The sequence below is a fragment of the Scomber scombrus genome, chromosome 3, assembly GCF_963691925.1.
Source record: "Scomber scombrus chromosome 3, fScoSco1.1, whole genome shotgun sequence".
Taxonomy (NCBI): Eukaryota; Metazoa; Chordata; class Actinopteri; order Scombriformes; family Scombridae; genus Scomber; species Scomber scombrus.
Window position 1 is genome coordinate 27,049,402 of NC_084972.1, and position 24,009 is coordinate 27,073,410.

The 24,009-nt window shown below is 41.7% G+C and overlaps 1 protein-coding gene across 3 annotated transcripts in view; it reads right to left on the reverse strand.

The window, feature by feature from the left end:
- eif4g3a (eukaryotic translation initiation factor 4 gamma, 3a) overlaps positions 1-24,009 on the reverse strand; it is a 53,183-nt gene that overhangs the window by 20,543 nt on the left and 8,631 nt on the right. Inside the window, exons 2-12 of one of the 3 annotated variants that reach the window (XM_062415589.1) lie at positions 17,696-17,863; positions 15,863-15,955; positions 14,264-14,296; positions 10,668-10,688; positions 7,273-7,452; positions 6,624-6,735; positions 6,222-6,385; positions 5,181-5,306; positions 3,202-3,424; positions 1,685-2,476; positions 657-745 (exon numbers count right to left, since the gene is read on the reverse strand). In XM_062415589.1, the coding sequence (XP_062271573.1) occupies positions 657-745; positions 1,685-2,476; positions 3,202-3,424; positions 5,181-5,306; positions 6,222-6,385; positions 6,624-6,735; positions 7,273-7,452; positions 10,668-10,688; positions 14,264-14,296; positions 15,863-15,955; positions 17,696-17,863 (2,001 nt within the window). The remainder of the gene's footprint in view (positions 1-656; positions 746-1,684; positions 2,477-3,201; positions 3,425-5,180; positions 5,307-6,221; positions 6,386-6,623; positions 6,736-7,272; positions 7,453-10,667; positions 10,689-14,263; positions 14,297-15,862; positions 15,956-17,695; positions 17,864-24,009) is intronic. The other 2 variants (XM_062415590.1, XM_062415591.1) reach the window with 2 other exon arrangements.

The following is a 24,009-nucleotide window of genomic DNA, read 5'->3' on the forward strand; positions in this document are numbered from 1 at the left end:
TTGTCTATTTGACTATAAGCAGAAATATACTGAACATAATTTGAAGTTGAACTTATCTAAAATTTAAGATGATTCAAATTCAATTCAATTATGTAGGACTTTAAAGGTGCAGTGTGTAGAATTGAGTGGCATCTAGAGGAGCGGATTTGGCAGAAATGGATTTTAATACTCATAAGTATGTTTTAATTAAGTGTATAATCACCTGAAAGTGAGAATTGATGTGTTTTTGTTACCTTAGAATGGGCCCTTTATATCTACATAGAGAGCGGGTCCCCTTTCACTGAGGTCGCCATGTTGCACCGCCCTGGTTCTACAGTAGCCCAGAATGGACATGAAAACATCTATCTTACGTTTTTCACAGGTTTTGCGGCCTCTGCATGATCTCTTACACACTTGGAAGGTGTGTGTGTGTGTGTGTGTGTGTGTGTGTGTGTGTGTGTGTGTGTGTGTGTGTGTGTGTGTGTGTGTGTGTGTGTGTGTGTGTGTGTGTGGTGGTGGTGGTGATGGTGGTGGTGATGGTGGTGGTGGTGGTGGTGGTAACCTCACCGTTAGATGCCACTAAATATTACAACACTGCTCCTTTAAATACTCACTATAGCTTGTTCGGTCTTATTATCTCGTCCTGCATGTTGAGCAGTTCCGGTGTCTTTTCTTACCTCTTCCTCCTTTTGAGGTGCATCTCCAGCAGAGATCCCTTCATTTGGTTTCCTCCAGGTCTTTGGTATAGCAGAAGCAGTCTGATTTACTGCAGGAAAATACAAAAGCAGAAATATGTAGTCAGCCGCAGCCAAGCAGCAAACAGCCAAACCATAATGGATTAAAAAGACAGAAATCTTTCAGTCTGTATTCATAATCCCTAAAACTGTATACATTTAAATCTAGATTGAACAGACCAGACAAATAATTCTTAGGTATATTTTAAACCTGTGATGGGTGCTCGATAGTTTAATTTTAATATCGTGGAAGCCTGATAATAAAATAAAATGATTTGAAGTTACTTAGCTATGCCTTTAACACTCTCTAAGTATAATAAACCTCATTGATCTCTCACCAAAATATAAATAAACTTAAAAATCCAGTGCAAAAATAAATATTTGATCTGAAAAAGCAGAGAGAAGGTGAAAAAAGTTGGACTTTTCAGGAGTTATTATTTTCAATGCTTTATAACTAGTGCAGCAGACATTCTTCCCATTTCTAGCCATTTAAAAGAACTGTCAATCTTCGTTATTTTCATTTAACTCTGTTGTTCATACTTGCTCGTTCATTTATCTTTCAGACTGAGGCGAGATAAAATAAGTCCGATAAGAGATTTGTTAGCATTGGAGCTTAACAAATCCAGGTATTCTGCCAACAGGGAACCAGATCAAAAGAACCCATCCCTACACTTCCTGGGAATCTGTGTCAGTGTGGTGTTTGATAAGAGATTATTTGCAGTGTGTGCTGTACAGCATTCATAAAACCTTAAATCCTGAGACATGCCAGACTTGTATTTATTTAGACATAATAAAAGCATAAAAGAATTATTGGACTCATAACATTTAAAAAAAAAATTCCGCTTGTAGAGTTAATTACTCCACTGCTTCAAGTAACAATTAAACAAATTATCTGGGCTTTAATATGTTTTACAGTAAACTTTTAAAAATGTCATATCTGGATTTACCTTCACAAGCGACAGATACAGTACCTGTAGTGGGACTCTTCCTGGTGAGTTCTTGTTGCTGGGACTCTGTTTTGCTGTCAGTAATGCCTCCATGTGCCTCTGTCGCCGCTCTGGGGACGAGGTCTTTAGTGTCCAAGGACTTGCTCGGCTCATCGGCCTCTGTTGTGGCCTGCACTAGAGGCGGAAGGCCGGGTGGGAGAATAACTGGCAAAGCTGGGGCGGGGCTTGAGGTCAGGGTGACTGGCACCACAGCCACAGGTGGCATAGAGGCAAGCGCAGCAGCAATGGGCACCTCTGGTCTTACATCAGAGGGCAAGGTTTCAGAGGAGGAGGAGGCTTCTCTGTAAGCAGGAGCGGAGGCCTGGGGCTGGAGTGCAGCTGTGGACAGAAGAGAAGGCTCATGAGCTGGTGGGTCCAACTCAGTCCCAGAGTCTGCAAGGCCATTCAGAGCTTTGGGAGCCGGCGCTGGGGAGGCAGCCAGAGATCGTGGGGCTTCTGAAACAGGCTTGTCTATGTTGGGAGTCTGAGGTGGCGCCAAAGACGGTTTATGTTCCCCAGAGGAGGAGGAAAAGGGGGAGGGAGACGATGCTGGAGCAGCGGACTCCCTGGCTGAGGGACGTTCACTGGTGTTGGCTGCCGCGAGTGGAAGAGCGACGGGGGCGGCCACTGAGGCGGGGAAGGGAAGCTCTGGTTCGGCAGGAGGAGAGGGCTCAGTTGCAGGAGTGTTGGCCTCCAGTCTCTCTACGGGGGCTTTGGGCTGCACAAGCCCAGGTGAGGAAGACTTCTGGACAACTGGCTCCAATTTTGGCGTTTCATCTGGGGGGAAAGAGGAAGAGGAGGAGTGCAGATAAATAATAAATACGTGGCTTCAGAATGGGATCTGCTCAGGTACAGGTTTTACAGGATTTGCATCACTTACTGTAATAACAGGTTTTCTAAATAGATAATGTGTGTAAAGATGCTTGGATGGAAACACGGCTTTGAGTAGTCTTTAAACTAATTAACATTTTGTTGGAGATGAGGCCTTTGCGGTAATTATGCCACTTATTGCAATTAATGTCAATTAAGAGATTGTGACCGGCTGACACAAACCAGCCAAACAATATGTTGCAACATTTACGTGAAGGTATCAATTAGGATAATTAAAAACTGCTGTATGAACTTTATAAATAAACCTCTACACAAAGGAAGAAGAAATGCTGATATAATAGTTAACCGCAGGAAAAGCAAAGAAGCCTGTTGACACTTCACTCTGATAGGTAAAGAAAATGAAAGTGAAGGCATTTGGTGTGCAGTGTGCAAAGAAAAGAAAAGTGTTACATAATCCATGTTTTAGCAAATAGTGTCTTGTGGGAAAATAACCCCAAAGACGCCACTGGCTGACAGGAGCAGAGCAGGCCAGTATTCTGTGAGGAGGATTTAATGTTGTATTTTTTACAATTTAAAAAACTAAATATATGGTTAAAACTGAAGAGTGGGAGCCCTATTATTAGCAGTTGTGGATGTATTTTTTTAAGAAGCGAGGGGGTGTTAGGGCAGACCTGGCCCTGGTTTGTTGTCTGAAGCCCCAGTTGTCAGTGGCTGCTGGGGCTGCTGGGGCTGCTGTGGCTGCTGTGGCTGTTGGGGCTGTTGGGGCTGTTGGGGCTGCGGTATCTGGGGGGGCTCCATCGTGTAGCCTCCAGAATGGGCTTGCTGTGGCTGAGGAGGCTGCGGCTGCTGCTGCTGCTGCTGCTGCTCTGGAGTCTGGCTGCTGCTCAGCTGCTGCTGCGATTTGAGGTAGAAAATGTGAGGATAATGAGGGTGCGGCCATAAAAACTAGCAACACAGAAAACCAGAAAAGACGGGCACAAAGATGTAGGCAAGCGCGCGCACACAAACAAACAAGCCCAAATGCAGAATTAAGCAGAAATAAAGAGTCCGATGGGGTGTGGTTACATTAGCAGACGGCAATGAAATGCAAGACAGAAGAGACAAGATGGAGAATGAAGATCAATGCAGAAGGAATGGCAGGAAGAAAGGGAAACACTCAGAAAAAAAGCAGAGTAAAGGATAAAGGTGGAAAGATGCAGATACGGAAGAATAAAATAAAATCAAGAAGGGGCACAAAAAGACAGAGAAAGAGAGGAAAGACACTGTTAACATCCACAGAGGACACAGGAAGGAAAGAAGTCACAATGTCCCTCTTCAGAATCCAGTCAAATTTGGGCATGCTTCATTTAATCTATTAAAATAGTCCAAGAGAACAGTACTGAGAACTCTTGCCTTTTTATATTTACTTGTGCACAAAGAAAGAAATCCAAATTATTCTTTAGTTAATGAAAGAATTGACAGACACGAGAGTCTGAGTGGATTCTGTAGAAGGAGCAAGAGAATACAGACAGTATGTACGCAGTCTACAGTGACAGAGAGGAAGCAAGTGTAAGATATAAACAGCTGATAACAAGATTACACAGTGAATCCATCACATCTGTTAAGAGAATTCAATGTAAAAAGGTTTTCACTACTTGCGATCACAATGACTAAACATATTTTGTATATCATGTTTTTGAAATGAATCATGAATTATGAGCTGAATAATCCCAGGAATGTATGACTGTATATGAAGGACATTCAACTACACAACACCACAGCTCCCAGTTCCTCCCACTCCAACTAAAAAAAAGACTGATGCTGTCCTTACTGTGTTGATCCCAGTAACATTGCATACATGTATATAATCTCAGGAACTTATGCATAGTGCACATTTATATACAGTACTGTGCAAAAGTCTTGGGCCACCACTAGCTTTGTTGTTTTAGCAAAGTTTTAATCCATATTTATTTTTCGGTCTTATTATTATTATTATTATTATTATTATTATTAATTAAGGTTCCATTTCATTTAGGTTTAAGAGAGCCAGGTTACTGCTATTGCTCAAGTGTAAGGGGCAGTCACACTAAATACTTGCCACTTTTGCCTCTAGAAGCTGTTTTTTCTGATTTTGTTTTTTAATACTGCATACACATTTCCTGTATGTTCTGGTTGTATTCTAATAAAGAGACTGAGAAATAATTATATATGGTCATTATAGCATTGCTAAAACAACATTGTTTACTGTATATTGTAGCTTATTTATTTATTTTATCACTCTTACACTGCTACCTTTTCCCACTGTAATGCTGTCACTTATCAATAAAGATACATCTTATCTTATATCATGTAAACATGTATTTTTATATATACAATAAGTCCTGTGCAATGAACAACATGCATGTAACATTCTGCACAGAAAGCCATCATAAATTCATCATAAAAAGAGTCAGACTGCAGAATAAATGACCAAAGATAGAGGGCAGATTCTGTCTGTCACACAAGATTAAAGCACACTCTGTTACCATACCAAGCAACATGAGACGTCCTTCCTCTCCTCAGCCAAAGATCGAGTCTAATCAGCTGCTCTTTATGTAAGGACTGTAAGTGATTGGTGTGTTAAGAGTGTCAGAGAGAGAGAAAAAAAAACATTCAGCCTGTTGAGCCATACCTGTGGAGGGGTGGGGGTAGAGGAGGGGGGACCGACAGGAGGCGTTGAATTCCTGCTCCCTGAACCCCCTGCCATGATCTCCTCAGTGATATCCCTGCCACCCTGATTGGGGTCACGGATACGGATCTGGGAGGACAATGGCGCAAAAAAACAGACCTCACTAAAGCACCCAAGTCTCAGAGCGACCCGTATTTTATTCATGTTGGAGAGCAAGGAGTCTGTGTTATATCAGCAGCCACTTTCTTACACAGCTGCAAACCAATACACAAAATAACAAGGGACAGGACTAAATTAGGAATTAATCATTTCTCGCGTGTCCCGAAATGAGCATCACACTCCAAAAACAAAATCAAATTCAGCGTGCTGTCACAAGCTAAAGAAAAGCACCACATCTAGGTGTAAATACAGTGTGGCTGCACCGACCGCTAATAATGTCATGTGACCAGGTTTTTGGGGAATGTTTGAGCCACATCTGGCACTACGGTGGCTCACACGCTCCATCATCTCTGATGGATGCCATTAAATAAACACACCTGGTTATGCAGTAAGCATACTGGTGTTTGCCAAAGCCACTATATTCAACAGTACTCTGAGAATTTAGTGTGTGGTACAATGCAACCCTTCTTATTTTTTAAGATACGGCAAAAGGAAATAGGCCAGTGACATCTAAAAATAAGTATTTCAATGTGTTACAACAGACTCAAAATTAGCTGTGCTATACATACATTTGTGGTATGAGTGCTATAGTCAAGATTAAACACTCACACAAGAGCATGAAAGCTAGTTTAAATTCTGTGTTTTAATTAAACATGTACCATATTTCCATTTCCCCCCCCCAAAACATTAAATATTTTAGACCAGGCTAAATGTATTGTTACTCTCAACGCATAGATTAAAATTTCCAGATAAAGTTTTGCCTTTTTATCTCACAACCCTACATGAAAGCAACCGATTCTTAACATTAAAAGTATTAAAAATGGAGGCTCAGAGTTTTTTTATTATCTAATATCGAGACATCAGGTGAACTACTGAGATACTCACTGTTTTTTTCTCACGCTTGGCTGGTGGTGGAGGTTGCTGTGGTGTAGGCACTATGATGGGGGGTGAGGGGGGGTACACAGTCTGTCCTTGGTAGTAGGGTGGACCAGCTGATTGAACGGGAGCAGGGACAGAGGGTGAGACAGGTGGGTGGTACCTGAGGGGATCTGAATGAGTTCACGAGAAAAAGAAGAAAAAACAAACAAACACAGGAGAAGAAGAGAAAAGAGAAACATGTTTTAGTACAACACAGTTTAGAGGTCCCCGCTCTCAGGGCACACAAGGGTGATGGGTAGTGTGTATTCTTGCAACTGAGATCATATTTGAAATGTGATACGGGTGTGGAAATAGTATGTGATGCGTGCGTGTGTGTGTTTGTGTGTCTGTGTTGGATTAATGACTCACGATATGGAGCAGGGTACTCCCCTGGCCCTGGACCAGGATAGAAGGTGCCAGACCCTGGAGGCTGTACAGAATACTGCTGAGGAGGTCCCACGTAAGGCGTACTGTGGCGATACTGCGAGAAAAGAAGAAAGGGAGATTAACACGTTCATACAAATTCATTAAATAATAAAATATATGAACTCAATGCTATTTTTTTTTTTTTTTACATGGTGAAATTTATTTGCTACATGGTTGAAAGAGAAATCCAACTTTGGTTCAGTCTCCTGTTAAATCTGCTCTACACCATTTTGCTTTTATCTTTCTAGTAACTCAATAGGTTGACATTTTGGGAAATATTCACTTTCTTGTTAATCAATCACACTCATGAATCTAGAGTCATTGTGCCATTGCCAGCAGTCAGTTTTGATAGTCCAAAGGTAACAAAATACATCTATCACCTCTGCAGCTCATTAATTAACATATCTTATATCTTGTTTGTTTAATCCATATTAAAACCTGAGTGTTAAAACAACATTTCTCAAAGTTCTCAAACTTTGAGAAATGTTTTTAGGAAACTATAATGCAACTGATACTGAAATATGGGCAGATAATTGAAGTTATCCACTGCTATATTAAATAAGAGCGATCCATTTCCGTGTGCCAGTCTCACCTGTGGGATGTAGTACTGAGCAGCCTGTGGGGATGGAAAAGGCATAGGTGCCATGGTCATCATGATTGCTTGATTAGTGGGGTAAACAGCCGCTGTGGGAGTCTGTGAGCCAGGCCGTATGGAGGGTGTGTTCGTAGGGATGGTGGGCCTCGCAGTCTGCATCTGAGGCCTCTGGAAAAACTGAAGGAATCATATGAGAGAGATAGAGAGAGACGGAGAAAGAGAGAGAGAAAACAAAAAGATATTAAGCACTATCCTAGAGGCAGCAGTCTCATTTCAGCGTGCTGTCACGCTTTATCTCAAATACAAAAAAAGTAGTTTTTCAGATGTCTTCACCATTTGGCCTACACATTTCTCACAGTGAGCCAACCCTGTTTTTATCAGCAACTGAAGAAAAAAAAAAGGAAAAGTGGAGGCTCAGCAGCAGGACTTTAAATCTTTCTCTAAACTTTTCAATCACAACGCACGATGATTCACAACAAAGCTTCGAACGCACACTTTCATACCGCTGTAAAACTCTACAAATCAACCGATCCTTCATGAATAACGTCACTAAACATCTCAGAAGTTTGGATTTAATGCTGTAGCTGGCGAGCAATAATCTGAATGACAACAATGTAGGGAGTACGGCTCCCTTTTTAGACTCTTTGGTCCTAAATATTTCATCCTATAATCATTTAATCAACTGAACAGAGGCTTTAAAAACAAGTCGTTCATATGGAGGTAAAATGTAAGTAAAGAAAGCCATGGCACATTCACTATATGGCCTGCTCAGCACAAGGTTCCTACTGTGAAGTTCGTACATGTTGTAAAAGGATCTTTGTGGTCTCCACCTTCATTTTGTTCAGCAACTTACATCAGAGAGAAAAAAAAAAAAGCAGGTCAATTTGGCATTAAAAAATATTAATGACGGCAGCGGATTTATCTTTTTTCTTCTAGTTATGTGCTTCATGTCTAGTTTCAGTTGAGTTTTCTTTCCATTGTTTTTTTTTTAATCAAGATGTATTGTGATCTAACCGATAGTTTCACTTCTTGTGCTAGTTTTTTTTTTTTTCCTTGATGTTTGCGAGACTGTGATGGGCCGACGTTAACCGGAGAGCGGTTTGGAATTGTGACAAATTTGACATTTAGTGAAGATAAGTGAAACCAGATGCTGCCGCCGCTGCAAACGCAGACAAACACGTAACGAGATCAACTAAAAATCTAACGGTTGCCATGGAGATATCCCACACCTAAACACACACACCAGTGGTTTATACTGTTGTTCGCCTGTGGGGTCATTGGGTTTAAATATCTGTTGAATTTTTGGTGATTGATATTTCAGCATTAAGTATCTACTGAGAGATGAGGACTTTCTGTGATGATGTTTCCTGTAGTAGAATAAACTTTATCCCATATAAGAAGTTTTTTTTTTTTTAAAGCGAAGCAGAGCAGACAGTGTTGGCAGAGACTGTACAGATTAATGTTTCCTGCTGAGGCAGAGGCCCAAAACCTTAAAAAAGGGGGCGCTGCCAAAGTGTAAATTTATTATTACTTCTTGTTTTGTTTTTTTATACATTTTCCTATTTTTTCAGGTATTGGTATTGGTGAGGTTTGTTTTTTTTTTCTTCTTCATTTTGGCCGGTCTGACTGCACAGTAATATGCTGCAGCAGACTCCACAGTAATATGCTGCAGCAGACTCCACAGCTGCAGAAAATAAAAACACTTGGACTGCTGAATGGCTTCAAATACCTCTTCTTCTTCTTCTTGTGCCTGAGCTGCTTTGGTCAAACCTTACAGTTGTGCTCAATGTGTGACACACAGCATGCCTCCGTCCATCAGGCATCAATATGGCCCTTTCATGTGCTTCAAAAGGGGCACAGAAACACTGAAATATACTGTACTGACGCCTACAGTTACAATGACTTCTATACAGGAAACGTCACAATCGGTTTAAACGTTTTTGGGTGGGCTTTATGTTTGAATGGCACATAAATTAAAATGAATCTGAAAGAAAGGCCGCTACCAAAAGCTGTGACCGACTTCCAAACATCTGAGGACTCCAAACCAAAGAGTCACAGTGTGCTTTGCTGACGGAGAGCAGAATCAACAATGCTGTAAAACCATCTAAAAATACCCGGGAGGGAAATCACCTTTAAAACGTAATAAATCAAGTTTAATGGCTTTTGTTATAAATGGCCCTGTGGAAATCTGGGAAACTACCAGGAAACTGTTCATTAGCAGCTATCCCAAAGAGAGTCTCTGTGAAAAAGTGCTTACATGGTGAGAAATACAAGTAAACAGACAAAACAACTTTTAAACACTTGATGAAAAGAGGAAGTTTGTAACTTTAAAATAATCACTGCACATCCAACGGGCATCTACGAGAAAAAAAGAAAAGAAAAGAAAAGAAAAGGTAACAGACACTTTATATCACATTAACCCTTACATACTGTTCATATTCTGCACCATCGCAGTATGTTCCCCTTATAAAAAAGTGTCTATACCCAATTTTGAGCCACAGATCAGAACAGAACAAAAAGCATAAATAACTGATCTGACTGACCAATAAGTGATTAAACCTTGATTAATGTTTGAGAGAGCAGAGAGTGTATTTTTTAGGTTTAACACCACTCATTTTTGGAGAAGAAACAGCTACTATCCACACAATATCATGTCCTATTTTACCTAAGACATGAAAATATAACATAGCAATAATGATTGAAATGTATTTTATTGAAACTGAACTTTATGGAACTGTGGGGTTTATTGTATAACCATTAGAGCCATCGGTCTCCACTGCTAAAAATAAATCCTCATAACTTCTATCTTATTAAAACTATTAATTTAACAAAAAGCCATGTCAGGAGATATGGGTCAAATTTGACCCGGAACAGCATCAATGGACAACAATTTGTAGCATCAATACATAGGTATAATATTTTAAAAAATATTTTAATTTTTGTGAATCAAATTTCAGGGTAAAAGACATTTGGGGTGTTTTTACAGCTGTCAAATGTCACAACGGGTCAAATTTGACCCGAACAGTTTGTAAGGGTTAACATATAAAATGGAGCTGGAAAAAAACCCATATTATTAGGAGGAATATACCATATCTCTTTCATTCCGCATGCTGTTCATTAATCTGTGCAAGTCCATTAAAGATGAATAATGGATGAAGAAAAAATTACTCGAACTGAAAAGTAAAGTCCAGTAATGATCCTCTACGAGATAAGACGTGGACAAAGAAAGGGATGAAATGAAGAGAAAGGACCTGTCTACTGAGCATTCACTCTACTGATGATGAGAGGAGGGTGAGGGGGTGTGCAGGGGTTAAACATTAAAGGGGAAGGGATCATTTCAGGATGATCCTCATCATGCCATGCAGGTCCGCAGAGACAGAGGTTAATGTTACCTGGATGGGCCTGAATCCTCCCTTGAGTATTGAAAGCAGGAGAGAGAGAAGAGCCAATGGGAGACTGAAGCCTCAATACAGAATAAGCAGGTAAGCATACACACACACACACACACACACACACACACACACACACACACACACACACACACACACACACACACACACACACACACACACACACACACACACACACACACACACACACACACACACACACACACACACACACACACACACACACACACACACACACACACACACACACACACACACACACACACACACACACACACACACAGACAGAGACAGACAGAGGAAACTACCCAGTTATTTCAATCTACATGACACGACGGCTGGTCCTCCTGAATCACTTCTACAAAATAAATAAATAAATGGAACGATATAAAATGAGCACTGGTTTATCATCAGTGGGCGGTAGAGTGGGAAAAGCTTACCAGTCACGGTCAAATTGTATCAGCATTTCAACTCGTGGCCATATGCCATCCTGACGTAAGCAACATGCACACAAGCCTCTCTCTCTCTCTCTCATTCTCTCACACACACACACACACACACACACACACCATGAGGTATTCCCTTTCTGAAAACGAGCACTTAGGCCAATGCACCAGTCTCACATCTCGCTTTGCCAAATTGGCATTTTCCAGCCCCCACAGACCTGGCTGTAAACTGCAGCGTTGACTGAACAACAGAGGAGGTAAAGACCCCCCTCCCCCGCCCGTCTATCTTATGGACTGCCCTGCTAGTTTGGGTATTTTGGCTCAGACATTTTGTGGGTTTAATGTAGAGAACAGAAAAAAACCACACTTAGCTCCGACTGATTTAAATGATTTGAATCATTTCACCGTCTGAACTTCTCTTTATCTGCATTTCTACATCTTTTCCTTCAGCATCGTAGCACAGTTTATACAAAGTGACCTAAAAGTGAAAAAGCTGTCATCTTTATACCCTGTAAGGTGCAAGTTAAGGTAAAAATGCTAACAAAGAAAATTGGGTTAAGTTCAAACTACTATGTGACATTTTCTCACTGTCTAAACAACAAACAAAGACGACACACTCAAAGATAAAATTTACAGATTAATCCAGTAATTTACACACTGACACTGAAGGGCTCTCTGAAGGAAACAACAGTTGTTTGTTAAACTGTAACTTCCACTGACTTCGACCTTTTTGGCTCACACACACACACACACACACACACACACACACACACACACACACACACACACACACACACACACACACACACACACACACACACACACACACACACACACACACACACACACACACACACACACACACACACACACACACACACACACACACAAGTACAAATACAAGCAGTATTTGAAATCCAATGAAACTGGTTACACAGATAAGTGGAGGAAAATACATGAAACAATGATGATGGTTGTTTGAGGACAGACTTATGTTTTTGAGCAAATGAATTAATTTTCTGATCTCTATGTACCCTTTGCTGTGCATCGAGTGTGTTTCGCGTGGGGGGGGGGGGGGGGGGGGGGGGCGTGTAGGGGAATGAAGGGGGTTGAGGGAGGGGGGCGACAATGGCCGTTTTTCTCATCGGTATAAAAGGCCACTGTTCAGCTTCATCTGCTTTCCACTTCCGTGGTGGCACAAGAGAACCAAGCGCCAGTTTGTGACAGCCAGAGCATGCACTTGTGTATATGTATCTATGTGTGTGTGTGTTCACGCTAATGCCAGCAAACACACCCGACACACTTAAACAGCATACTATTTATAGTCTGTTAAAAAAAATATTGTTTGCACTCAACCTTCCAGAAGGTGAGGATGTTAGACAACAAGTTACACAGGGTACAACTTTTAGGAGTGGTGGGAGGGCGAGGAGGGGGGCCAGGAGGGGTGACTAACACATCAATTTTAAAAGTGGACAGCTGCATAAATCATAAATCATAAATCAACAAACACAAAAAGAAAACAGGAAGTCACACGGACCGAATATCAGCGCCCAGACATGTCCGACACCGTTAGCGCCCACGAGGGTAAAAACAAACAACGTTGTAAATACTGCGCGGCCAGACGTGAACTCATTAACACGCCCTTCATAATCTAATGACGCCGGGTTCACGGAGGGTCAACCTTCAGCTAAACAGAATCCAGGATGTAAATTACACACAAATGTTATTCATGAACTCAATCACACAACATCCTCTTTCCAGGACTGCAGCCTACCTGACCACTGAATGATTTCTCTTATCACTTCATTCTCTTTTACCCCGAAAATCAATAATTACTGCCCCTGATTATTTAAGTTATCAAGTAATAATGTTAACTAGTCAATAAGCAATGTGAAATAGTATCAGTAGTATTGCTGTCATCTGTGTCCATCTACAATATGACTTGTAGTTGTGGTTGTGAAGAAAATTAGTCACAACGTTCGCACCCAAATTAAAATAGAAAACAGTTTAATTGCAGTAACTTGATGTAATTACTGTTAGTAAATGAGATGGTGGTCTCCGGAGGCTCTGCCATCGCAAAAAGTCACACAGATTTAGATTAATAATCAGTGAAACAACAACAGTTTTCTGTCATGAAGCTTAAATATCATAGAGGATCCATCCTGGTTTCTCCTTAGTAAAAAAGTGAAGAAAAAAGGTAAATTAACTTCTCTCTATCAAAAATGTCAATAAATAACAGGTTAGTGAGGTGGGCAAGAACTGATATTCACTGCCAATGTCTTGTTTGACACACAATAAACGAGAAAACTGTCGTCACAGCTGTTTCACAGGACAGTTAACTAAAGACACCACATCCCAACACATATAATATTAAAGGTAATAATAGCGCTGTGTGTTTGGGCCTATGGTGAGACCGGCACTAGTCAGCCATTCAGTGACTAAGTGGCCCGTTGAATTGGGGTGGATGCAGTTGTAAGAGAGAGCTCTCTGAGTGAGAGGTCAGTAACTGAATCTGCACAACGTGGCTTCTCCTTGTTTTTCATCGTTTCTTCTTCAACAAGTTAAATATAAAAGGACTCACACTGCTAATGCAAATTTCAGATATACAACCAATTAGCATTTTGATCATCCCAATAAATCCTGAGCAACTTTCATCAGGAGACGACGAGGAGCAACGCCTAGTTTAATGTAATTAAATGTAACGAAGGACAAGTTTCTATCATGTAAACAGCCTTATAATCAAAGTGCTTACTTGTTCCACTCAGGACCAACGACACTTACATGTTTCATTACATTTAAACCTTATAAAGGACCATTAAATATACCAACTATTAAATTCTCTGATCAATCTCAGCCTAAAAATAAGCATGAATATTCCTCACACAGCTCTGAGCACCTGGATATCTTGATTAAAAGCAGCGCACTCAGAAAAAAAACCTGCGATAGTCAAAATCTCTTTAACTGTATCCAAGATACTTGAAGGCATTCAAATCGGAGACGTTTCAAGGAACAGCAGACGTCCCACAGAAGGCCCTTTGCCAGCAGGTACCAACAAAATGCTTTGATGATGATGATGACGATGATGATGTGAGAGAGAGGGAGCAAGAGAGGCGTTCAGCAAAGGTAAATTACCTGATGGTGGGTTGGTCGAGGGCCCGTAGCAAACTGGTGGGGGAGGAAGGAGAGGAGGTCCAGCAAGGAGCATTGAAGCAGTGATGGCAAAGCGGGGGGGAAGAAAAGAGCATAAAGAGAGAGAGAGAGAGAGAGACACAAAGATAAAGATGAGAGATGAAGGCAGATGCTTGAAAATACAGTACAAAAAACCCACAGAGCAACAAAGCTTTAGAGACACATGAAACATGATGCAGAACTCAAACCCAAGTCAAAGTGTGTATCTGTATGAAAGTTTGGGATTTTCCTGAATTAGGATGATGTTAAAAGTGCAAAAGTATGAATTGTATGCTGGAGTTCAATTAATACCCACTCACTCTTGTTACTTACCACACAGTTTAAAACAAGCCTTACTGTGTGTGTAAACACGCTTTGACTGAGGTCTGGTTAGCCTTGCTCTCCTGATGGGGGCTGGGCAGGAGCCAGGGGAAGATTATTAAGTAAAGCTACTTGGATACAAAAATGCTGGCAAAGGAAATACAATTTTTGGATATTTTCTTACTCGGCTTGTCGTGGTGGCAGATTTTCAGGTCTAAAAAAACTGCCAATTCTGGTGTTGCCTATTTTTAAAACAGCAAAGCAGCTTGATTTCACACTACGAATTTCACACATACACCGTATGCTATAGACATCTTAAACTATGTAAGATAAAGACAATAAAAGCCAGCCACCATTTAAAAGCTTGTGAAAAAACAATAAAATATAATAAAAACACCTTAGTACAAAATAGACTCTACAGGTTTTAGTAATGTAATTCATCTTATGAGTCTAGGCTCCATGGGGGATTTAATCAGATCAAAGCCTCACAAAAGCTTAAATATCTGTAAAACACTGAACAAAGACTTCAAGCTGGCTGAATGCTGAATCCAAAGTTGTAGACTGGCCCCACAAATAACAGAAATGAGACGTATCGGATCGCTTATTGATGTACGTTCAGTTTGGGGGAGGTTGCTGTTCCTCATTAATTACCCAAATAATCAATGATCTGGCTGCTGGATGGTTGGATAGATTTCTGGCATGAGGCAACCAAACCTACCCTGCTCTACTTCTAACAGGACTGATTTGATTCCTTCTCTTTTTTCTCTTTTTGTGTTTTTTTGAACACCTTTGTTTCTACTATTTTCACATTCATTACTTATGAATAGTGATAAATGCCTGTAGTAATTGCTGGTGAGTGTACTCAGGTTTTCAGATAGTAGTTGAACGTCGGTAGAGATGAGGAGAGGACAGGGAATGACACCGGTGTAAGCTCCTGCACCCTTTGATCCTGGTGATACAGCTCCACCAACCACAACAAGCCTGTAAGGAGCCTCTAAAGAGGATAATGAGGGAGACCTCATTAAAGAACTACTGCCTGTGGTAATGTGCCTCACTGCCTTAAGCAGATTGAGGTCAGTCAACACTCAAGCAGCTCTCTTTGCGGCATCTGAAGATCTCTTGATGAAATACAAACCCTCAGTAGCAGTCACAGTAAACCACAAACTGTTGGGGGGGGGGGGGGGGGGGGGGGGGTGTTAGAGGGTTTAGGGAGGCAGGTGTGAGACCAGCAGGACGACTCACCGGGCGACTCTGTGGCTGTGCATTCATTGGCTGTGTCTGGGTAGAATACACTAGTGGGGCGGAGCCAGCATTTTGTCCAGGGTTGTACGGAGACTGTCAAAGAGAGGAAATGGAAAAAATAGAGATAGCAGGAGGACAAATTATTACATACACACACACCAAGGGGGCACGTTATCAGTCACTTTCATTTTCACAGACAACAATACACCAGACACAAACACACACTGAATGGGAACTTACTTTTGGGATACTGCTGGGGGAGAAAATGTTTTTCAAATTGGGGTTTATGTGAAGTGCAAAGATAATTGGTACCCTCAAGGGGCTGCAAATCCTGTGTTTTCTTTATTCTTCATCTACTGTGCAGTTGAGCTAAGCAGAGGTGGGTTTAAGTAGATCTGCTTAGGGCTCGGTTCCATATAGAGTTATTTTCTGAGAGCCAGCATTTTTATTTATTTATTTTCCAGAGCACTAAACTTTTCAGAAAGGTGCCACCAATCATCGTCACTCTCACTCCTTTCTCCTTTATTATATATATTAGATGGGGCGGGATTCATCACTAGTAACCAAGAAAATGGAGGAGAAGCTTGTTTTTGTCGGTCTATGACGAGCTTTCTGATATGTCAGACTGAAATTATCTTAACAAAAGAACAGAACATCCCATTTAAGGGAGCAGATCGGCCAAACACTGAGTGATGCTGGTGAGTTTTGTGCTTTTATGTCTCACACGTTGTAAAGCTTGCTCTTAGTTGTGTAGCCAACCCTCTGTTAACATAGTATTAAGTTAGCCAGCACCAATCTGCTTCCTTTCACATATTGTCACTTATTAAATTGTCAGGATATTGTTGTCATAGCAACAAAACCCATGTGCAGCTGTTTTTAAATTTTTTTTTTTTTTTTTAAATCATCACTGCACAAGTGCTTCATCCCAGCGCTCCCTGTCACCCTGCCAGCGCTCTTCTGCCAAAAAAAAAAAAAGCTTCATGGACACTCGCTCTTTTCTCTTCTTCAAGCTGCTGCTGATATTGTTGTGATAATTTAAGTTTATGCTGGCTGACGGTTTTCTATTTATAGAAGGCCGGGAAGAGACTGGAGCTGCTTTAGGGTGAGGCAGTGGGCCATTAGGCTATAACGGTAAAGAGGAACAACGGCATTCCTCGCAAGCATAGTCACATACTTCCAGGGAGGCTGAGTCACGGAGTCAACATGCTCGTAAGCAACAGCGGTGGCAGCAGCATTGCGGCTGGAGCATCACCACAGAAGTGTTACCAACTATGAATTATGAATAATGGTTGCACAGAGATTTACTAGTTTTAATAATGTTTTTTATGTCAAGCAAAATATGTAAGTGGAGGATGTCTTCTTAACCACAGAAATATGACAAGAATAATTACATACTTCCCTTTTTGCTCTGATTTATATATTTTCTGTTATGTTATCAACTTATTTTCTGGATTTTGTCATTGCCCCGTATCGCTTCAATCATATGTAGGAATCCCACTGTACTTATAGGCAGAGAAGGAAGTCCCCTCCCCCCAACTGACCCTTAACAGGATTAAATGGACTTTATAGAATAGATGCATGCTTGACTACAGGCAGTGGTGCACATGACATGTTGTACTACAGTGTAACCCTGTTTAATTTATACATTCATACATCTTGAATTTCATTTAAAAAATACACTCATGCACACATGGCTTCCAGCTGTATTACAAAATGATAGAAAATGGGACGGACAGGAAACTGAAACTTGTGAAAAATTGATACAGAAAAGACAGATAATACAGGTTAGGGGTTGGCAATATGGCCAGAATTAAGTGACAGTGGCAAACTCACCCCTCCGCCTGTCTCCCAGCCCTTAGCGTAGCGATATGGGGAAGCTGTGGGTACGGATACCTGAGAGAGCGCCGGGGAGTGGGCATGACCGGGCGGGGTGCCCGCCAAGTTAGGGTGTCCCTTTGTGATGTCATGAGCAGTGTAAGGAGGGCCAGCGTGCCTGGGTACCTGCATCACATAGAGCAGCGAGGTTAGACACATACAGTACGAGGCATTATGTCAGAGTGATGCACACACGCACAAACACACACACACACACACACACACACAGACACACACACAGACACACACACACACACTAACTGATGTGATAAGGGAAGAGCAGTGGCAGGAATCCACAGGTCATTAGTCCTCCCTCCTGCTGAGGAATTTAAATTAAGCACTGAAGCTCTGGGATTAGCCCCCGTACGTGTGCAGAGGTGAAGACCTGTGCTGTGCATGGGTGTTGTAACCTGCTGGGGTTGGCTAACAGTACGCTCTGGCCTCTTCTGCAGCCCCACTGTGCCAGAATATGCTCTGCAAAGATGTCTGGGGCTACCGGAGGCCTCATATGACAAAACTGGGTCAAGTAATCATATTACAATCCCACTCGTCTGTGATAGATCGAGAGCACCTGGTACAATGGATTCAACTGAGTCATGCTAAACAAGCCTCGTCAATACGGGGCAACGGAGGGTTCAGGGTAGTCTCTGGCCAAGTGAGCAGTATCAGGCAATTTGTGAGGATGAGGTCTGACTCAGCTCTTGGCCCTGTAGTGTGGCAGAATGGGCCTTGGCTGCTGCAGTTGTGGGCTGGCACCACTGAGTGCAGGTGCTGCTTGTTCCTGCAGCAGGCCCGACACACCAGGGAGTGTGAGAGGATACTGCAGGAAGAAAGCAGCAGGCAGACAACAAGACAGCCTGAAAAGCCGGGAAACCCACTTCTTCTCTCATGGGCCTTTTTTTTTTATCCTTTTCTCTCTCTCTCTCTACACAGCCTTACACCATTAGAGCTGTAAAAGAGACAGCTGCAGACAGTCATATTTTAAAACTTAAACTCCAAACTTCTATTATTCGTAAAACTACTGAGTACAACAGGCAGCGGTCTGTACAGCCTTTACAACATCAATCCTTTCCTGCATCTCTCCATCTTCTCTGTGTGGCCCACTTCCCTCAGATGACCTGGGATAAAGCAACTAATCTAGCTGCTGTTGCCAGGGGAGGAGCCTACTCTGCTTCGGGCGAGTGACTGATTCCGAGGACGTACAGAGTGATGGGATGGGGGAGGGGAGGTGAGCGGCTGTATAGAAGCTGTACGTGATGGGTGGAGCGAAAATAAAGAGAGCAAAACCCCACATCCACCGCACAGAACAAATGTTTCACGCCAATGGGGCACGGTTTATTTCCGCCAGTGTCATCATTGTTGCAGCCTAACCCTGTAAAACAAGCCTTTTGCAATAGAAAATCTTCAGTTTTCATTACGGTTATGTTACAGAGGATAAAAAAGCTTTTCTTCTTTGTGATATCAAATTACTCATGTGCCAATTTTCAGGTGAACTATGCTTGTAAACGCCAGATATTACAGAATTAACAGCAGCAAAACACTAATGCCAATACTATCCCATAATAGACCACTTAAGTGTTAGTGTTAAAACATGTCTCTTCAAGTGTGACATTTGCTTTTTGTGTGTGTGTGTGAAAAAAAAGTGTAAAAGAAAATCAATCTCTTATCTTCTAATTTCTGCATTAAACATTCATTATTTAAGATGTGTTACGAGGAACGTAGAGGCATCTGTGCCTTTAATGGTAGAATTACTGATCAGTATCTCACAAAGTCTACCGAGCCGTATGACAAATCGCTGCCCTGCGGGTAAATACAAATTCGGTTTATAAGAGGAAAAAACAGAGAGAGTGGTGCGGCAGAGCGCTGAGGGTGTGTAAACAGCACCGCTCAATGTGGACTGTTGTACACCATAATGCTCACTCGCAAAGAGTGACAGTCATGTCAGGCTACGATCCTAAGAGGATGGGGTGATGCCATTTCAGGTTTGTTTTTGTCTGCAGTGTGATGCAGTAGGTGTGCCTGCGACCACTAAGGATGAGACAATAAATGGCCTAAAAGGTCAGCAGAGGACGGCGTCAGAGTACATTTGAGATTCCCTCTGTGATTTGAATTGAATTATTTGTCTATTTAATGCCTCTAACTGACATGTTGATGCTCCATGCAGGTTAAAATAAAAATAAAAAGGACTAAAATGTGTTTATTCATAATATTATTGTAATCAAGAACAAATACAGGAAATGTTAATTAACTCCTGAAGGAGTCAGTGAATGGCAGAGGTTCCCTGAGGTGACTCATTTCCAAGGCGGGCCTCCTGTGGTCATGTAACAGCATTTTAGAGCATCTTGAAAAGTACGACTTCCTCTTTTTGAAGTAAAGAAAACCACAGATGCATGTTTACTGTGCCTATAAAATGTATAAAGACCTGTTTTGTAATTCTTAACTGTGACAAATTTAAATATGAAAAGCTGAGTAGTTTTATAGGAGTTGAATCTTGTAAGGTACCAAACCACTACAGCATATTCAAACTGAACATATGCTCTTGGCATAATTATACTCCTGAGTATCGTAGTGTAAATGCAGCTGTACACACAGAGTCCACACTGTAGATATGAGTCCTGTGTTTGTATTCTTGTGAAGTTTGTGAATATGCTCTGCTGCATACTGTACACACAGGTGGGTGTGTAAAATGTGTTTGTGACTCACGCTGTAGACTGCAGTGACTCCAGGCTGTGTGGGGAAGATACGGTCATCCAGTGATGGCCGAACCCATGGGATTCTGGAGAGGTGTGTATTAAGGAAAACTCTAAAGGCAACTAGACACTAAAAACAAGTGTCATAAAAGATGAGAAGCACTGGGCAGCTCAACAGGTAAGATTGCCATCATGTTTTAAGTATTCATGACAATGTTAAGTCAAAATATTGCTGACTGAACCAAATGAAGAGACTTCATCCAGTAAGCTGTCTTCTGATTTCTGCGCTGAACAGCAAATTCTGATTGATCCTGTTTAAATCGGGTAAAACCAAACATGCTGTTTTCTAAAAAACTGATTAACAGTTCCACTGAAGTGAATATTACTCCTCTTAATGGGACGCCAATTGAGAGAGACCATCCTCCTCCTCTGACAAGCTGAGCTTCAAAAGACATTAATGAACTAAGTCAGTGAAACTGGCATTCTTTTATAGAAATAAGGCACATAACACCCAAAACTGCAGAACGCTAATTGTTCAGTCATCCTTTTTATCCATAATGGACTATGGTGATGTAATTTAAAGGAATCTCCTGCCTCTAATCTTAAACCTGTCGACGCAGACTATCATTGCACCCTTAGGTTCTTAACTGGGGATGCTTCAGGTGCATTGTTGTACACTATATGAAAAAGTTGGGTGGTAGTCGTTGGCAGTAAAAAGAGACCCTGCATTCATTTTATTTACAAAACACGTACCTTTTAACTGCAGTTCATTGTCACACTACACTAGCCACCGAGACTGTTTGGCTTTTAAATACGAGGCTCCACACAAGAGATAAAAATTTGTAGAAGCTTGTAAAATTAGTCAAGCTAATCCCTTTTAAATCAATTTAAATCTCTTTGGACTGACACAGATCAGTGTGAATGCAAGGCCTGTTTGCTGTATAATCTGGTGATGTATACTGTAACTTTGGTGCTCTGATGACTCTAATCAGGGTTACCTTGTAAAAAAAGAGCTTGCACTCAATGACCCTCCCTGTTTAAATAAAGATTAATAAGTGGGAAGTTTCTGCTTAAACGCAGACATGACGCCTGTTAAGTTTATATCAATCCACCGCTCTATACATGTCTCAATGCGATACATTTAACTCACTCATCCAAAAGGGCTTTCCTCAAACCTCAATAGCTCGCCTAGTTTGATTTAAAAGATCCCCCAACAAACCCACCCCGCCCAAATGCCCCATCTCTCAGAGTACACTATGTACCTTCACCATTTTGCAAGTGTTAAAGGGAAAATCTGAAATGGATTTCTGGACCACTTCAGGAAAAAGGGGGGCAGGCAGAGCAGAAGATTAGACAACTGTTACAGCCCTTACACGCAGGAATAGCAGAGGTACAAACTGTATTTAATATTAATCATCTCCTTCTGATGCCAATGGCTGTAGAATAATAATGATCGGTCAAAGAAAAACTTTCTGCCTTAACATTTAAAAAGACCTATAACACATTTCGAGAATTTATTAATGCTTCAAGGAGCTGCTTTAAACAGAAGCCTACGATAACTTTTCTTTTAACAGCTGAAACATGTAATATGGAGACTCGCTCGGGAGACATCACTCAGATGTTAGAGGAGACAAAAGAGGGAATGTGTAATAGTCACACAAGAGGGAAGCCCTGTGGTTAGTAACCTGCTCAGGCAGTTGTCCGTGACAGACAGGCTCACACACTGCTGGTCACATGGTTTAAGGGAAACCGAACGTCTGGCTTTCTTCCTTTCACCCAAAATCACACCTCCCCTTTTCTACCCCTTAAGCCCTCTTTCCTTTACTCTCCCGCTCTTGCCTGCAGGGGCCGTCATCTCTGTTGGCCACCTGCCAAGCACCTCCACCCGTAACCGACAACACAAGAGGGAGAAGAGGGAGATAGAAAGAAAGAGAAAGGGAACATTTTAAACAGAACAGAACAAAACAAAAAAAGGTGGCTGTGATTCAAAAAGCAGAAGCACAGCAGGAAGCATTATCAGTTTCATTGCCGGGGAATTCGGAAAAAACAACACCCCACACTCCACCCCCCTCCACCCCATCCCACCCCCACACACACACACACACAAGAAATAAGGGGCAATTACAGGCTTGGTCTCGTCACACTGAACTGTCAAGTCCAAGTAAGGAGAAGCACAATAATAAAACTGTAGAATGGACGTTGTTTTGATACACTTCCAGCACAGGGCAGGAAACATTTCTTACAAAGTGCACGTATCGGAAGGACAGATCCGATTATCTGTCATGACCTGAAAAAAACCCGTAATGTGGCGCATCCAAGTGATGCCACACCACAAGTAGGTTAAAAACAGGAATGGTGGTAATCACTTAAAAATATTTCTTCTTTCTGAAGCGAGACAGGAAACAAACAAAAAAGAGAGGTGGGGGGGGGGGGCTATCAACAGAGAGGCAACCTGATCTGTCTGCTCCACATGACCGCTGGTTGGTTGTCAGGGCAACTGTGGTGTGTAAACAGAGGAGAAGGGAGGAGGAGGAGGAGAAGGGGGCGGTGGAGGCGAGATGTAGACAGGTGAAAGCGGGGTTCAAACCTGGCGGAGCAACAGGAACAAATCCGCTGTGAGGGTCGTGAGGGTTCGTTGTCATGAGGGCAGGAGGAGCAGAGATATAAAGGCGTAAGGCGAAAAATACTGAGGCAAGACAGGACAGCTGAATCCAACGGAGGATTTAAGCAAGATTGGATTTTATCTTCTTACAACTGCAGCCAAATTAAAAAAACAAAAAACAAAACAAAAAACAAGAGATGATATAAATGGCTCAAAGCCAGCGTACATGTTTCCGTTATCTCAGTCGGCACCTGTAGTCACTGCAGAGTGTTGTGAAACTAGGTGCATCCATTGTCTGATGGGAAACCATTGTAATTGCTATAGCTGGAACACTTTTTTCCCCACATCATGATTGAGGGGAAGTCATCAGCTTAAAAATCAACACAGGAAACTTGTTTCACTGCATATCGACAAGTTAAACTACATAGCAACAGACTTATTTAGTAGGAATCCTGATGTTTGGTTTCCCTGTGTGGGTTCAGCACACCATAAATGGACGTCCAGAATACCATGATATGATTTAATGCAATTTCTCCTCTGTTTTTTTAAATTATTTTTGTTTAGTTTTAAGATCGACTGCTTGTGATTAAATTATTCTACTGGCCTGATGGCATGCTGGGAAAAACAACAAAATGTCCTGAGGTATAACATAATTTATGTCGAGCTCTCCATGTTGGTGGCCAGGTAACCAGATGGATGCCGACACTTCAGTCGAGCTCTGCCGTGCGTGTGAATCAGGCGCTGCCATGAAAGTGGCTGACCGCACTAATTAGACATTAGTCATTAGTTTGATCTCTATTAATTTTCTGCTGGAGGAGAGAAGGTGAGCACACTGTCATCTTAACGAGTCACAACAGGGACACCGCCTCAGAAAATAAAGGGTGTCAGTGTAGCTGGGAAATTAGCTTTAACGTACGGGTAATTGAACCTGGTCAAAATGACACAGATGGGGACTCGTTCGTATTTGACTTTTGATACTT